The 18,265-nt window shown below is 43.6% G+C and overlaps 1 protein-coding gene across 1 annotated transcript in view; it reads left to right on the forward strand.

Annotated features, from left to right (window-relative positions):
• Positions 1 to 18,265, forward strand: part of SARAF (store-operated calcium entry associated regulatory factor) — a 44,869-nt gene that overhangs the window by 22,753 nt on the left and 3,851 nt on the right. Inside the window, exons 4-5 of the mRNA XM_073597641.1 lie at positions 2,769 to 2,898; positions 7,904 to 8,016. Of these exons, the coding sequence (XP_073453742.1) occupies positions 2,769 to 2,898; positions 7,904 to 8,016 (243 nt within the window). The remainder of the gene's footprint in view (positions 1 to 2,768; positions 2,899 to 7,903; positions 8,017 to 18,265) is intronic.

The raw sequence follows: 18,265 nt of genomic DNA on the forward strand, positions 1-18,265 counted from the left end.
CTTCAATGACGGGCACTGTTACGGCGGCACTGATGAGGTGGCACTGATGATGGGCACTGATAGGCGGCACTGATAGGTGGCACTGGTATGCAGCACTGATGGGCACTCATAGGCGACACTTATGGGCACTCGTAGGTGGCATTGATGGGCACTCGTAGGTGGCATTGATTGGTCAATATGGGTGGCACTGATGGGTACTTATGGGTGGCACTGATGGGCACTGATAGATGGGCACTGACAGGTGGCACCGATGACACTGGTGGCATTGCTGGGCATAACTGAAACATAATAGTGCCAATCAGTGCCCATTTGTGGGCACTGATTGGCACAGATTGGGCACATGTGGATGGCCATGGGGTACATACCTGGCCATCCACATGTTACCCCTTCCCTGGTGGTCCTAGTGGCGATCCCTGGTGGTCCAGTGTGGTGATCTGAGGGGGGGCTGCGCTGATAAACAATCAGCACAGACCCCCCCCCCTGTCAGGAGAGCCGCCGATCGGCTCTCCTCTACTCGCGTCTGTCAGACGCGAGTGAGGAGAAGCCGATCAACGGCTCTTCCTATTGACATTGTGATCAGCCGTGATTGGACACGGCTGATCACGTGGTAAAGAGCCTCCGCCTCCTTGGCTCTTTACCAAGATCGGTGGAATGGTGTGTCAGGCTGACACACCGCTCCACCGATCGCCGCGAAGCGCGCCCACGTGGGCGCGCGGCGGCATGTTATCCTGCTGGACGTCATATGACGCCCAGTCAGGATAACGCAACCACTTACCGGAAGTCAATCCGCTATAGGCCGGGCGGGAAGTGGTTAAGAGGCTCCTCTGTCCTCCACTCATTACCTGTATTAATGGCACCTGTTTGAACTTGTTATCAGTATAAAAGACACCTGTCCACAACCTCAAACAGTCACACTCCAAACTCCACTATGGTGAAGACCAAAGAGCTGTCGAAGGACACCAGAAACAAAATTGTAGACCTGCACCAGGCTGGGAAGACTGAATCTGCAATAGGCAAGCAGCTTGGTGTGAAGAAAGTAACTGTGGGAGCAATAATTAGAAAATGCAAGACATACAAGACCACTGATAATCTCCCTCGATCTGGGGCTCCACACCAGATCTCACCCCGTTGGGTCAAAATGATCACGGGAATGGTGAGCAAAAATCCCAGAACCACATGGGGGACCTAGTGAATGACCTGCAGAGAGCTGGGACCAACGTAACAAAGGCTACCATCTGTACACACTACGCCGCCAGGAACTCAGATCCTGCAGTGCCAGACGTGTCCCCCTGCTTAAGCCAGTACATGTCCGGGCCCATCTGAGGTTTGCTAGAGAGCATTTGGATGATCCAGAAGAGGATTGGGAGAATGTCATATGGTCAGATGAAACCAAAGTAGAACTGTTTGGTAGAAACACAACTCGTTGTGTTTGGAGGAGAGAGAATGCTGAGTTGCAACCAAAGAACACCATACCTACTGTGAAGCAAACCTCCTCCCATCAGCAAGGGCATTGAATATGAAACGTGGCTGGGTCTTTCAGCATGACAATGATCCCAAACACACCGCCCGGGCAACGAAGGAGTGGCTTCGTAAGAAGCATTTCAAGGTCCTGGAGTGGCCTAGCCAGTCTCCAGATCTCAACTCCATAGAAAACCTTTGGAGGGAGTTGAAAGTCCATGTTGCCCAGCGACAGCCCCAAAACATCACTGCTCTAGAGGAGATCTGCATTGAGGAATGGGCCAACATACCAGCAACAGTGTGGGAGAACCTTGTGAAGACTTACAGAAAACGTTTGACCTCTGTCATTGCCAACAAAGGATATATAACAAAGTATTGAGATGAACTTTTGATATTGACAAAATACTTATTTTCCACCATAATTTGCAAATAAATTCTTTCCAAATCAGACAATGTGATTGTCTGGATTTGTTTCCACATTTTCCACATTTTGTCTCTCATAGTTGAGGTATACCTATGATGCCAATTACAGGCCTCTCTCATCTTTTTAAGTGGGAGAACTTGCACAATTGGTGGCTGACTAAATACTATTTTGCCCCACAGTGTGTGTATATGTATGTGTGTATATGTATATGTGTGTGTGTGTGTGTGTGTGTGTGTGTGTGTGTGTGTGTGTGTATATATATATATATATATATATATATATATATATATATATATATATATATATATATATATATATATATATATATATATATATATATATATATAAAATTATGCTTGCCTGCCCTTGTGTAAAGGTTTTGCACAGAGCAGTCCTCCTGATTCTCCTCTTCTGGGGTCCCCCACCAACGCTTCTGGCTCCTCCTGCCTTCGAAGTGAGTGCCCCTATAACAAGGTAAAAAAACTTCTTCTGTCTTTTTAGAACCACTCACTTCTTGACAAGGACTACATGTCCCATGAGGAATTGCTCCTCACACATTCACAAGTTCTCAGGCACTGACATGAATGGACGATGTACTGAGCTGTACGTGTGCTGCACTGTATTTCCTGATATGTAAACATCGATTATGAAAATAAACAACTATTTTCATAATCGATTTTAGTTTTTTCGGCTCTATTTAGATTATTCTAATTGTCCATTAGTGACTAGTGCTCTTTAAAAGCAAGGAATTTGATGGTTTGCCACAATAACTGTACTGTAATGTAATGTCATTTTTTTTTTTTTTCCCAAGAAATAAACAAAAGTATTGTTTTGAGAATATTTATGAAGTGGAATGAAATTTCTATTATCTTTTATCTCTTCCCAGGAGGGAGTACTTCAGGATTTGGTAATTTCGGTAATACGGCGTCCTATGGACACCATGCAAATCAAAGACCTGGTTTTTGGACTGGTTTGGGAACTGGTGGCGTACTTGGATACCTGTTTGGCAGTCGGACGTAAGTGGCTTATTAGACGATAGTTGCATATACAGAGAAGTCATTATCAACCAGAGTTCCTGAGAGGTTGCTGGGGCTGTGACTGATTGACCTCCTATCTGATGGTGCCTGTTAATTCAAGGGCCAATACCACTAGGCAAAGCCAGCAGCATGACACCATGTAAGTGTGTCTGTAAGAATGCCATTTTGACCTCCACTGTACAGGTTGCATGCTTCTCACTGACCTAATGTAGGGGGAATTCTTCCTGTTGTCCCAGTTAATTGGTTTTAGTAAGGATTTCCGAGACCTAAAAACTATTTAGGGGATCCCTTGGGGGGGGGGGGTTGAGTGAGGCTGAACTACAATGGCATCTAAATTATACACTTGGTAATAGTGACCCTAGAACGGTGGTTGTCAAATTATGAGCTAAGGGGGGGCCTCAAACGCAGCCCCCAATGTCGCCAAAGAGCCGCATGTAATGTGCAGTATATTCTATTCACAGTGCTGTCCTAGAGTTCTATCAGTTTTTCTATTTCTACACCTCCTCCCTTGGTCACTTAACCACTTAAAGCGTTTGTAAAGGTGTTTTTTTTTTTTTTTTAAAATAACAAACATGTTATACTTACCTTCACTGTGCAGCTCGTTCTGCACAGAGTGGCCCCGAACCTGGTCTTCTGGGGTCCCTCGGCGGCTGTTTCAGCTCCTCCCCGCAAGCATTCACCACCTTAATGCGAGCTCCCTCGCACGGTGGTGAGTGCTTGCGGGCGCGCTCCCGTGATACAGCCGGCGGCTATAGCCGCTCGCTGTATCACTCGGCCCCGCCCCCCGGCGCGCCGCGTCATCGGATGTGATTGACAGCAGCGCGAGCCAATGGCTGCGCTGCTTTCAATCCATCCACTGCAGCCAATCAGCGGCCAGGGTGAGCGGAGGAACAGATGTCGGGAACGCGAAGCTGACTTTCGAGGCGTCAGGTAAGTAAAACGGGGGGGCTGGGGGCGGCGGTTCTGTCAGAAGTTTTTTCACCTTAATGCATAGAATGCATTAAGGTGAAAAAATTTTTACCTTTACAACCCCTTTAAGGACCAGCCTCGTTTTGGATTTTAGGTGTTTACATGTTTAAAACAGGTTTTTCTGCTAGAAAATTACTTAGAACCCCCAAACATTATATATGGTTTTTCTTCTAACACCCTAGAGAATACAATGGCGGTCATTGCAATACTTTTTTTTGTACTGTATTTGCGCAGCGGTCTTATAAGCGCACTTTTTTTGGAAAAAATTCACTTTTTTGAATAAAAAAATAAAAGAACAGTAAAGTTATCCCAATTTTTTTTAATATTGTGAAATATAATGTTACGCCAAGTAAATTGATACCCAACATGTCATGCTTAAAAATTGCGCCCGCTCGTGGAATGGCGTCAAACTTTTACCCTCAAAAATCTCCATAGGCGACGTTTAAAAAAATTCTACAGGTTGCATATTTTGCGCTACAGAGGAGGTCTAGGGCTAGAATTATTGCTCTCGCTCTACCGGTCGCTGTGATGCCTCACATGTGTGGTTTGACCACCGTTTTCATATGCGGGCGCTACTCGCGTATGCGTTCGCTTCTGCGCGCGAGCTCGTCGGGACAGGGGGGTTTTAAAAATTTTTTTTTATTATTATTTATTTTAAAATATTTTATTTTTACACTGTTTAAAAAAAAAAAAAAAATTGTGTCACTTTTATTCCTATTACAAGGAATGTAAACATCCCTTGTAATAGAAAAAAGCGTGACAGGTCCTCTTAAATATGAGATCTGGGGTCAAAGACCTCAGATCTCATATTTACACTAAAATGCAATAAAAAAAAAAAAAAAAAAAAAAAAAGTCATTTAGAAAAATGACATTTGAAAAAATATGCCTTTAAGAGGCGTGGACGGAAGTGACGTTTTGACGTCGCTTCCGCCCAGCAGTATCTTGGAGACGAGTGAGCGCCATCTTGGCCTCACTCATCTCCTGACACACAACGGCAGAGGACGCGATCGCCTCCGCCGCTACCGACGGCTCCGGTAAGCGGCGGAGGGCACCGGATCGCGGCGGGAGGGGGGGGGCCCTCTCCCGCCACCGATAAAAGTGATCTCGCGGCGAATCCGCCGCAGGGACCACTTTTATCTGAAAGCCGGCCGCCGCACGAAAACGGGGATACCGGGGTTATGGCAGCTAGCTGCTGCCATAACAACGATATCCCCGTTCAAACTTAGGACGTATATAGTCGTGCGGCGGTCGGGAAGTGGTTAATAACTGCCCACGGCTTCCAATACCACTTATACGCTGATGACACCCAAATCTATCTGTCTACTCCTCACCTCACTCCTTCAGTCTCATCTCACATTACTAACTTACTAACTGACATATCTGCATGGATGCCGCACCACTTCCTTAAACTAAATCTCTCTAAAACTGAGTTATTAATATTCCCCCCCGCCCATGCCCCCCTCCATGACTTTTCCATCAAAATCAACAATGCAACCATCAGTCTCTCCCCTCACGCCAGGGTACTAGGTGTAATCCTAGATTCTGACTTGTCATTTCAGCCTCAAATCCAATTGTTGTCAAAAGTTTGTAGAATTCACCTCCGTAACATCTCTAAAATTCGCCCCTTTTTAACAAATGAAACCACCAAGCTCCTCATTCACTCCCTTGTTATCTCTCGCCTTGACTATTGCAACTCCCTTCTCATTGGCTTACCTCTCCATAGGCTATCCCCTCTTCAGTCTATCATGAATGCTGCTGTCAGACTTATCCACCTTACCAACCGCTCAGTGTCTGCCAACCCTCTACTCCAATCCCTACACTGGCTCCCAATCACCCAGCGAATTAAATTCAAAATACTAACCACAACATACAAAGCCATTCACAACTCTGCCCCGAGCTACATCACTAATCTTGTCTCCAAATATCACCCAAATTGTCCTCTCCGCTCTTCTCAAGACTTCCTGCTTTCAAGCTCTCTCATCTCCTCCTCCCATACTCGTCTCCAGGATTTCTCCAGAGCCTCTCCCATCCTCTGGAACTCGCTACCTCCATCTATCTGGCTATCCCCTACTCTTGCTACCTTCAGGCGATCCCTGAAAACTCATATCTTCAGGAAAGCCTATCACGTCTCCAACTAATCTCCTACCACTTCCACCAGCTCATTCCCCACAGTTATAACCTTTTGTACCACCTGCCTCAACCTATTAGATTGTAAGCTCTTCTGAGCAGGGCCCTCTTAATCCTCTTGTATTTTATTGTATTATAACTGTATTGTCTCCCTTTTATATTGTAAAGCGCTGCTCAAACTGTTGGCGCTATATAAATCCTGAATAATAATAATAATAATAATAATTTCAACAAAAAATTAAATATACTCATTCAAAAAAAATATAAAGTTGCAATAGATACTGTGTGCCATCAAACAATACTGCTAGTCCAAATAATAAATGTCCATATGTGAAGTTACCTTAATGCATCAAAAAATATACATTAAACAATATATATTAACCACTTCCCTACCCGCCTATAGTCAAATGACGTCCACAGATGGGATCTCCCATCCTGGGTGGAGTCATAGACGGTCTCGGGTTCCCGGCCGCCTAGGGGGCGCGCGCGCCCGCCGCGTTGCTCGGGACCCAGTGCGTGTGCCCAGCGGCTGCGATGTCCGCCGGGCACCCGCGATTGCCCGTTATCCGGGCCGGACCGTGGATCTGTGTGTGTTAACACACAGATCCACGTCCTGTCAGCTCAGAGGAGAGCGATCTGTGTTCCCAGAACGGAGGAACACTGATCGGTCTCCTCCCCTTGTACGTCCCCGCCCCCTACAGTTAGAAGCATTCCCTAGGAAACACATTTAACCCCTCCCCGCCCCCTAGTGGTTAACCCCTTCACTGCCTGTCACATTTACACAGTAATCCATGCAATTTTATAGCATTGATCGCTGTATAAATGTGAATGGTCCCAAAAATGTGTCAAAAGTGTCCGATGTGTCCTCCATAATGTCGCAGTCACGAAAAAAAATCGCGATCGCCGCTATTATTAGTAAAAAAAATAAATACATTTTTTTTAAAAAATGCCATAAATCTATCCCGTATTTTATAGACGCTATAACTTTTGCGCAAACCAATCAATATACGCTTATTGCGATATATATATATATATATATATAAATTGGGATATTTATTATAGCAAAAATTATAGCAGTGCGACAGCGCTGAAAACTAAAAATTGGTCTGGGAAGGAAGGGGGTGAAAAGACCCGGTATTGAACCGGTTAAAGTGCTTCAAAAAATCATATTGTGCTCCTTATGCAAAAGTGCTTCAGTGTAATTCCTGTGCGGAATCACCAGGAAACACCGCCGTCATTACATCATATCTGGCCAGTGGAACGCACGCTGTGGCGGTGTTTCCTGGTGTCATAGTAATTTTAAAACCTTGCACAAGTGAGTGCAAACCTGCTTCTTCTCTTTTTTTTTTTTAATAAACTATATTACACTATGTGGGCTCCCCTTCTGTTCCCTTGTATGAGAATTGAGGAGGGAATACACAGTGGTGCAAGGAGTGAGCTGGAGGAGTGGAGGAGCTGCCTGATTCCTGCAGAGACCCAGGAGGGTAATATCCACAAGCCTATGGAGACTTTGTAACTGAAAAGTACAAAGTCAAAAAGATCTTGTGAGTGTTATAACACAGAGTGGTGGAGAAATCCGGAAAGTTTACAAGCTGCACAGAGGCAATTTTGTATATACACATAGGAATTACACTGAAGCACTTTTGCATAAGGAGCATAATAAGAAGAATTTTTGAAGCACTTGAATATATATTGTTTGTATATTTTTTGATGCATGACATTTGTAGACAACAGAGGTATGATATATGCTGGGACTGATCATTCCATTCAGTTCTAGTGAAAAAGAAAGTTGGCGTTCAGCTTTAAATCAATTGGGGTACATGGTGATATCAAATCAGGTATTTTCTTTGGCATGATGGCAATTTTTAATCGTGTTTCTTTTTTTCAGGTCACAGCCTCACTATACAGCTCATTCACCTTATCACAACACATGGAGTACACCCTCTTTCTCTGGATCCTCGTACAGCCCTTCACACAGCTCTGGTGCGAGAACAGCATCAGGTAGGATTTATTTTCAAATCTGTAAACGTATGCCGCATACATTTATAAGCCACTTTAAAGCGACCTTCCGGTTTTAACATATCTAACTGAAAAATCAAAAAAATGTCATCTTTTGCAGCTTACCGGTCCTTAGATCTGGTGGCAGAATTTTTCTGTTTTATTTTCACCTTGGTGAGCCCGTACTAGGTTGACACCGCTCACAGTCCTGTATCTATGGAGGAGCAAAGTTGTCACTCTAGGACAGGAAGTGTGTCATGACTACAAAACACCTTTTCCTCTCCTTTCCATTACATAAAGGCTAGGTGCTCTGTAGTTCAGAGGTAACCTGTACAGGTTTGATCATTCTGTTTGGGAGGATACAGAAGACACGGGACAGCAATGGATTTCTGAAAGGAGCAACAGGTACTTTCTTTTTACACTTCTCAAACCGATTTATAACAAAACTCTTTCAGTGGTGAATTTGAAAGACCAAAAGGGAGCGAATGATGGAATTTCATTGTTGGGATTTCTATACACATTAACTTAAAGTATTCATTAATCTGCACAGAAAAAATGTAAAGGTGAACTAACACCATACACACCCTCCCTTTCCCCCCCAATCATCAGCTTTTGAGGTACGTACAGCTGGGATATGGGGGGGGGGGGGATGTGTCTGGTGTTCACTTTTTACCTGTGAATAACACTTTACATTGTAGCAAAGTAGTGAGTGTACAGCTTGTATAACAGTGTCCATTTGCTGTCCCATCAAAATAACTCAATAAACAGCTATTAATGTCTAAACCACTGGCAACAAAAGTGAGTACACCCCTAAGTAAAAAATGTACAAATTGGGTGTGCAGGGGTGTTACATTTGGTGTTCTCACTCTCTCATAACTGGTCACTGGAAGTTCAACATGGCACCTCCTGGCAAAAAACTCTGAGGATCTGAAAAAAGAATGGTTGCTCTACATAAAGATGGCCTAGGCTATAAGAATATTGCCAAGACCCTGAAACTGAGCTGCAGCACAGTGGCCAAGACCATACAGCGGTTTAACTGGACAGGTTCCACTCAGAACAGGCCTCACCATGGTCGACCAAAGAAGTTGAGTGCACATGCTCAGCATCATATCCAGAGGTTATCTTTGGGAAATAGAGGTATGAGTGCTGCCAGCATTGCTGCAGAGGTTGAAGGGGAGGGGGGGGGGGGGTCAGTCTGTCAGTGTCAGTGCTCAGATCATATGCCGCACACTGCATCAAATTGGTCTGCATGGCTGTCATCCTAGAAGGAAGCCTCTTCTAAAGATGATGCACAAGAAAGCCCGCAAACAGTTTGCTCAAGACAAGCAGACTAAGGACATGGATTACTGGAACCTTGTCCTGTGGTCTAATGAGACCAAGATAAACTTATTTGGTTCAGATGGTGTCAAGTGTGTGTGTGTGTGGTGGCGGCAACCAGGTGAGGAGTACAAAGACAAGTGTGTCTTGCCTACAGTCAAGCATGGTGGTGGGAGTGCCATGGTCTGGGGCTGCATGAGTGCTTCTGGCACTGGGCAGCTACAGTTCATTGAGGGAACCATGAATGCCAATGAATGTAATGTGACATACTGAAGCAGAGCATGATCCCCTCCCTTCGGAGACTAGGCTGCAGGGCAGTATTCCAACCTAACAACCCCAAACACACCTCCAAGATGACCACTGCCTTGCAAAAGAAGCTGAGGTTAAAGGTGATGGACTGGCCAAGCATGTCTCCAGACCTAAACCCTATTGAACACCTGTGGAGCATCTTCAAACAGAAGGTGGAGGAGCGCAAGGTCTCTAAAATCCATAAGCTCCATGATGTCGTCATGCAGGAGTGGAAGAGGACTCCAGTGACAACCTGTGAAGCTCTGGTGAACTCCATGCCCAAGAGGGTTATGGCAGTGCTGGAAAATAATGGTAGCCACACAAAATATTGACACTTTGGGCCCAATTTGGACATTTTCACTTAGGGGTGTACTCACTTTTGTTGCCAGTGGTTTAGACATTAATGGCTGTGTGTTGAGTTATTTTGAGGGGACAGCAAATTTACACTGTTATACAAGCTGTACACTCACTACTTTACATTGTAGAAAAGTGTCATTTCTTCAGTGTTGTCACATGAAATGTTATAAATTATAAATAAATAAAATAATATATATTCTTTAGTTCATTACTAGGTGTCCATCGTGGACAAGCAGTTGTTCCTCAACATGTTTCACGGAAATAACCTTCTTCAGGAGTTGAGGGGAACTAAAAGCATAAAACAAACATCAAAATACAGAGAACAATACAGAAAAATACATTTATTGTACTTGTGTGTACACAGTTCAACATAAGACTCTCCAAGTCAAAGTAGTCCAACACCAACCAAAGGCATAAATGCATTAGGCCTCTTGCATACTGCAGCTTGAAAAAGCTCAGTACAGTGTGTTTGTGTGTTGTGTGTGTTTTTTTTTTTTTTTTTTTTTTTTTTTTTCTCTGAGCTCAAATGCAGCCCATTAATTGTAATGTGCCTATGCACACAGGCGTGTAAACAAGAGCCATGCATTCTTCAGTAAAAAATAAAAATCAGCATTTTTGGTCAGTAATTTACGCCTCATGCGTGCAAATACGCGCGATTGCGCAGAAATGTGTAAATGTCCATTTACATATTTTGCAGAACAAAACCGCAAGAATGTTTCTACGTGTGCGCACAAAAAAAAAAGTCTGAAAAAGTAGATGCTCAAACAGGCATATCGTGTGCAAGAGGCCTTAATGTTGACTTAACGGTGATTTAATTGACTTCTGCATTTTCAGTAATAAATCTCCTGCATATACTGGGGTTGATTTACTGAAGGCAAATATACTGTACACTGCAAGTTTAGTTGCTCGTAAATGAGATAAAGCTTCACTTTACAAAGAATACTCAATCACATGCAAGGGAAATAAAAAAAACAAATTTTTTGCTTGTAAATGATTGGATAATAGAAATCAGCAGAGCTTCCCCTTCATATCAGAGTTTCCCCTCTGATCTGGAGCAACTGCACTTGCAGTGCACAGTATATTTACCTTTTTAGTAGGTAAAAAAGGTTTTCAGTGTGTTTCTGTGTACAGTACCTATATTAGATCAGTTATCCAGAATGTGTACCTGTCAGTACTCTAAGGCCCCTTTCACACGATCGGACCGTTCAGGTCCGCCTGTCAGTTTTGACGGCGGACCTGAACGGGCGCTCCATGTTAGCCTATGGAGCGAAGGATGTCAGTGGAGACATGTCCGATCCGCAAAAAGCAGACGGATAGCCCTACGTCCAGATCCGTCGCTATCGGATCGGGTGAGATCTGATGAAAACGGACATGATGTCCGTTTTCATCCGATCCCTCCATAGGGAGCGGCGGCGCCTGACAAGCCCCTCCCCACTCAGTGAGCAGAGAGGGACATGTCATCCGCCGGCTCAGCGGAGATCAACGGACTGATCTCCCGCTGAGCCGGCGGACCGAGTCCGCCTCGTGTGAATGAGGCCTAAGGGCCATTCACACCACATGCAGTCCTTCCCCCTTTTTTTTTCTTTCTGCATCGAAAAAGCATGGAAAGTAGGTTATATGGGTTCCAATGGCAAATCACAGGCTGCTATAATAATCAATGCTTGACACTTCCAAGTAGTGTCAATCTCCTGCCCCACCCCTTTTCTAAGTGATGCATGATTCCAATGACTAGTAGGTCTGCCTGTCATATTAGCTCTGTAGAAACTGTAAGGGTTTGGGCCAGTTGTAAATTGCAGACCATAGCAAGCCAGGATTTGGAAGCAAGAAAAGCCAAGCAAAGCCAAGAAAAGCCATGTAGAGGAACTGACTGATATCTGCATTGCAGTGCTGGAGCTTTTTCAGAACCCTTCAGATACTGACAGGATACAAAACCTGTAGCGGCTGACTTTTAAAAATCAGATACTTACTGATCCAGTGCTGTCTTCCTGCAACCGGTGGTTCTTTCTGCTGAGGGTCCTTGGCACCACCATCTTTGGATATGAGAGCCAAATATGGCTTTCTGAGGAACTACAGCTGGCTTCCCTCTCTACATGCACGGCACACTGTGAATGGTCCTGCAGACTTCAGGGACATGTGAGGAGACAGGGCTGGGCAAGGGATGTTATCCTTGCCTAGGTGAGGATTACAGTGGGAGTGGTTACTGATAAAAATTGGTGATTGCTCCCTGCAAACAAACCTGAAACTTAGTTCTGAGGGATGGGGGAGGGAGTGAATCAATGGGACTTACTTTTTGAGTGGAATATGAACAAAGCATATACCTCTATAATGTATACTTGTCTCAGGAGCACGGTTATCAGCATGAATCACGTCTGAGAAGAAATTTGCACTGTCTATGGCCTGCCTAACTCTGGTCATATAAATCCACTATGCTATAACAACGGTCCAGTAAAATATATAGAGGATAGTATGATTGCTTATTAAAAAAAAAAAAAAAAAAAACCCTATACTGAGAGTACACGTAGGCTGGTAGTCATGCTGATCCAGTGGCTTCAATACTTTCTGGCCTAGAGCAAAAATACAGATCAGATTTCTGACTTTTTACTCCAGAATTCTAATTTACATACTTCTTCAGGTCAGTGACAGAGGAAAGCATTGAAGTTAGTTTTTCAGTCTGCGAGTATTTATTATTTTTTTTTTATATAGAGCAGTGACCGTTTACATATTTCTTTTAGTACAAAGGTTTCCTTTTAAACCTTTTCCAAAAAAGACCTTATCAAAGTTCACAACCGATGCTGTTATACATCACACCACTTTATTTGTTTAATCTGGTGTGATGCCTTATTCAGAACAGCCTGAATATTAATGTCATTGATTCAGCAAGGTGCTAGAAATTTTCCCTAAAGTGGTTGTAAACACATGAAATCTGAACAACGCATATCTCTCTATACTGTGTACTTGTCTCAATCCAGACCACTAAGTGTCATTTCTGTCTGCTGCTTCGTTCCTCTGCTATCAGGCTGAATCGCTTCTGACAAGTTTTTCTGGCGCCAAGAGACAAATGGTGACAGGGATGGGAGCTCCAGCTGACTGACAGCCTCTGCTCTGTTTCTTTGTGCTGGGGGGGGGGGGTTCCCTCCAATCAGCTCTCAGAGCTCTCCTTACTCACTGTTTACTGCAGTGTATAATTTCAGCTGTCCGCCCCCTTTTTTCTGACAGCTCAGACAAGCTTGATAAAGTCTGCACTTTGAATGGATCTAGAGAAGAGAGGACTGCAGATAAACGGGTACAACATTTATAGGAGGATTTGTTTAATTTGTGTATGGCCTGAGGCCAGTCACTTCACTGGGTATATGTGAAGGTTTAAAACCACTTTAAGTAGGAGCATTCTAATGGTGCAATCAGTTGGGGAGCATAAAATATAAAAAACAAAAATTAGGGGGGAAATAGTTACTGGTATTGGCAGGATTTCCCTGCTGGTTCCCGAGCTCCGGTATACAGTGCCTAGCAAAAGTATTCACCCCCTTGGCTTTTTACCTATTTTGTTACATTACAGCCTTTAGTTCAATGTTTTTTTAATCTGAATTATATGTGATGGATCAGAACACAATAGTCTAAGTTGGTGAAGTCAAATTTAGAAAAATATATACATAAAACTATTTTTCAGAAATAAAAAACGGATACTTGCCATGTTCGTATGTATTCACCCCCCTTTGTTATGAAGCCCATAAAAAGCTCTGGTGCAACCAATTACCTTCAGAAGTCACATAATTAGTGAAATGATGTCCACCTGTGTGCAATCTAAGTGTCACATGATCTGTCATTACATATACACACCTTTTTGAAAGGCCCCAGAGACACTGCGTTGCTTTAACTGACAATTGCGCGGTCGTGTGACGTGGCTCCCAAACCTGACATCCCTTTTTTTTTTCCACAAATAGAGCTTTCTTTTGGTGGCATTTGATCACCTCTGCAGTTTTTATTTTTTGCGCTATAAACAAAAAAAGCGTGACAATTTTGAAAAAAAACGCAATATTTTTTACTTTTTGCTATAATAAATATCCCCCAAAAATATATAAAAAAACATTTTTTTTTTCCTCAGTTTAGGCCGATATGTATTCTTCTACATATTTTTGGTAAAAAAATCGCAATAAGCATATATTGATTGGTTTGCGCAAAAGTTATTGCGTCTACAAAATAAGGGATCGTTTTTTATGGCATTTTTATTAATAATTTGTGACTGCGACATTATGGTGAACATGTCGGACAATTTTGATACATTTTTGGGACCACTGGCATTAATACAGCGATCAGTGCAATTAAAAATGCATTGATTACTGTAAAAATGTCACTGGCAGTGAAGGGGTTAACACTAGGGGGCAGTGAAGGGGTTAATGTGTGTCCTAGTTTGTGTTCTAACTGAAGGGGGATGTGGACTGTGCAGGGAAGCTAACAGATCGCTGTTCATACTCTGTATGAACAGAGGATCTGTCAGTTCTCCCCTCAAAGAACTGGAAACTTTGTGTTTACATACACAGTTCCGGGTTCTATGTTTGCCCCGAGCGATCACGGGAGCCCAGTGGTGATTGAGACTGCCGGGCACTCGCATGGGCTTGGGGAGCGAGAGGGCAGCGCGCACTCTCCTCCTAGTGGCCACAGGGCGAAGCGACAATGCATAACGCCGTTTCGCCCAGCCGTGCCATTCTGCCTCAGTACAACTGCGGCGGCTGGTCGGCATGTGGTAAATGATGCAAATCCCCAAACAATCCATGTTAATTCCAGGTTGTGAGGCAACAAAACACAAAAATTGCCAAGGGGGTGAATATTTTGCAAGGCACTGTAGGCTTAATTGCAGCTCTTACCCAATGCATTTTTAACATTATTTGAGTGTTGAATGCTGTCTTCTACAAACTACTTTGTGTTGTGTGTATGTGGTGTTTTGTTTTGTTTTGTTTTTTTTGTTTTTAAATCATTTCTAATTATACTAAGTTGTTTATCACACAGCTATTTGTAAAATAACTGCTTCCTGCCCATATTGGTTTGGATGACATTTTTGGGGTGGCTAAAACAAGTTCTTCAAGCAATCCTAAAGGTAAAGGAAGGTAGTAAGGGCATGCCTCTGATGCAATGGCTGTACCACCAGGGAGTACATTCTGGACATTAGGGAATTCTTTATACCTGTCCATTAGTCTCAAACTCATTCCATGGTAAGTGTTTTTTTTTTTTTTTTTTTTTTTTCCAGCCTATGGATTGGTTTGCAATCAGCTTCTGTATTCTTGTGTTTTGAGTAGAGGTTTTGTGTACATTCTATAGTGGTTTCCACAGTGATGCTTCTCTAAAGTGAAGATAATGGTCAGTGAGTGTTTCAGCTGCATGAGCATTTCCAGAGAAGCTGCTACACATTGTATGTCATTACAGGTCACTGCACCTTTCACCAACCACAACCCACAACTGGCTTTGCTGTTTTAACAGCCAATGTGCTTGGAAAACAACGTTTCATTTACAGATCCATGCAGTGCAGAAGCACTTAGTGGGGGAGGCATTCTTGTGTGTCAAATTGCTGCTGTGATGCTCCTGTTAAATATCGCCCCTTTTAAAAACTGGACAGAGCCAACATTCAAGCATTAACATGTTTATGAAGACCAAAGAGGCACGAGATCCCTGTAAATAAGCCTAGTGCTGTTTAAAGGGCAACTACAAAACGTACAATTTAAACACACGATTAGTGGCTCTTTTATCTGTTTATTAGGGGTTGATATGCCAGTTTATGTATGCTAATTAAAGGAGCTCTTCTCTTAAAGCTCTTCTGGCTGTACCTCTGTGGATTGTTCTGCACTCCTGTGACCCGTTTTCAGCAGACAGCAGGCTGACATCAGAGCCGGTCTAGGCTCAGGCAAGATCATGACCATATGGTCGGGATCTGCCCACATGCCTGAACCGGCTAGTGGCTCAGACTGCCAGCGAGTCGCTGAGAGCCTGAGCCAGCAGCCCCCGCCCCCTCCACAGCCTAGTGCTCCAGTGAGCCCGGGGGGCAGAGCAAAGAGATGATGACTGACTGACAATCACCAGCTCTCTGCTCAGGCAGCTCTGAGAACTGAGCGATCGGCAGTGTTTGATCGCTCAGTTCTCAACCTCTGGAGCCAGCAAGGGACAGATGTAGCATTGTACCGATGCTGCATCCACCTAGGTAAGTATGATTTAAAAAAAAAAAATAAAAAATCCCATACTTCTTTTAACTTGGTATTCTGTGCTTTCGTAAACCAAGTTACTACGCATCTAAAGGGTGAACCTGAAAAAAGAATTACCCGCTCTATACTTGCCTTTCTGGGGGTCCCTGTGTTGAAGTGCCACGCAGTGCTGCTCCTCGTTTGCTGGAAGTATTCAACTTTTTGGGTGGGTAAATACCTGCTCCCCCTGCCACACACTGTGGTTCTTCCCTCCAGCTCATACATCTTGTAGCAATGTGCTAGGCAGTGAGAGGTACCACAGCTTGTAGCAGGGGAGTAGGTATTCTACACACTCAGAAGTATAAAATAACTGAAAGAAGCGCTTCAGCTGCATTTTAACAGTATGTGGTGTGTTGTTGTGTGTTTTGTTTTGTTTTTTTTTTTTCTTTTTACAGGCACTTCCTTGTTTACATTTTTATTTATTTATTTTTTTGTAAGCAAAGGAATAAATATAAAGCTGAACTCCGGCATGAATAAATATACACATTCGTCATCTGTATTCTTGAATCTTGGTGTGCTTTGTGTATTTCTTCCAGATCTGTGCAGTAATTCAGTGTGAAACTTTGCCTCTGTGCAGGAGCTCCCTGTAATAAAGACCAGTCTCTCTTTGTGCAGGGTGACTGGTCTTGTATCCTCCGCTTCCTGTAGTTTTGTCTAGGCAGCCTGTAGAGGGTGGAGTCTGGAGGGGCTCTGCTCTCTGCCCAGGTTATGTACAGCAAGTGACAATGTCACTACTATTTTTACAAGGTTAATATCGGAGTTTGCAAAGGAATTTTGTGCCCAAAATGTAGATATGTGTATGTATGGCTAGTGATATTAAAGGCATTTTGCTGTTTTTAAATAACAAACTTACCTGCTCTGTGCAGTGGTTTTGCATAGAACAGCTTTGACCCTCCTCTACTCGGGGGCCCCACTGATGCTTTTGGCCCCTCTCCTGCCGAGTTCCCCTGGAGCAAGCAGCTTGCAATGGGGGCACCCTTGCAGGCTCTCTCCCAAGCTGCTGCTCTGCATGTCTATTCACACACAGAGCCGTGTCTTGGCCCACCCCCTCTCTTCATTGGCTCACTGGCTGTGACTGACAGCCAATGGCTCCCGCTGCTGTCTCAGCCAATGAGAAGGGAGGGTCCCCAGAGAGCTGAGCTCTTGTGCACATCACTGGATGGAGATGGGGCTCGGGTAAGTATTTGGGGGGCTGCTGCACACAGAAGGGTTTTTTACCTTCACGCATAAAACCTTTACAAACATTTTTAAATTTAGTTTTGTGCTTGGCGTTCAGCCTTAAGGAGACACTTCTGCTTTACTTATCCAGAGTAAGTGTCAGTGCCTCCTGATTGTCCACCCCCAGTAAGATATATTCACCAATTCACTGCGGTTCTTCACCACCTACTTGCTCTGCTGGGAGCTATTGCTGTGCTGCACTAACTAAGTTGGTCTTCCAAGTATGGGAGCGCATACCTGTGACCACTCTAGAACATTGATGGCGAACCTTGGCACCCCAGATGTTTTGGAACTACATTTCCCATGATGCTCATGGACTCTGCAGTGTCGTTGAGCATCATGGGAAATGTAGTTCCAAAACATCTGGGGTGCCAAGGTTCACCATCACTGCTCTAGTAGAAGCAGCCAATCGTCAGGCCCAGACAGTGACATCACACACTTGGGTGGGATACGGCACCAAAGCTCACCAATGGAGGACTTTAGCTGTGGGATGGTGCCTGAAGGAGCATGGATCTGTGAGTATACTGTGCTCAGGAGGATGAGCTTAAGTTGCTTTGCACTGAATGGGCAGAGTGACATTTTCAGCTTGTTAATATTATAGAACCTGGTTTGCAACTCTTTTAAAAAATATAGTTGGTATAATTTTCTGTTTCAGGAAACCTTTAACTAAGGTGGCTAGGAGGGGGGGGGTTGTATGTGTGTGTGTGTGTGTGTGTGTGTATGTGTGTATATATATATATATATATATATATATATATATATATATATATATATATATATATATATATATATATATATATATAAATATAAAATTTTTTTTTTTTTTTTTTTTTTGAAATATGCAGATA

The sequence above is a fragment of the Aquarana catesbeiana genome, linkage group LG01, assembly GCF_042186555.1.
Source record: "Aquarana catesbeiana isolate 2022-GZ linkage group LG01, ASM4218655v1, whole genome shotgun sequence".
Lineage (NCBI taxonomy): Eukaryota > Metazoa > Chordata > Amphibia > Anura > Ranidae > Aquarana > Aquarana catesbeiana.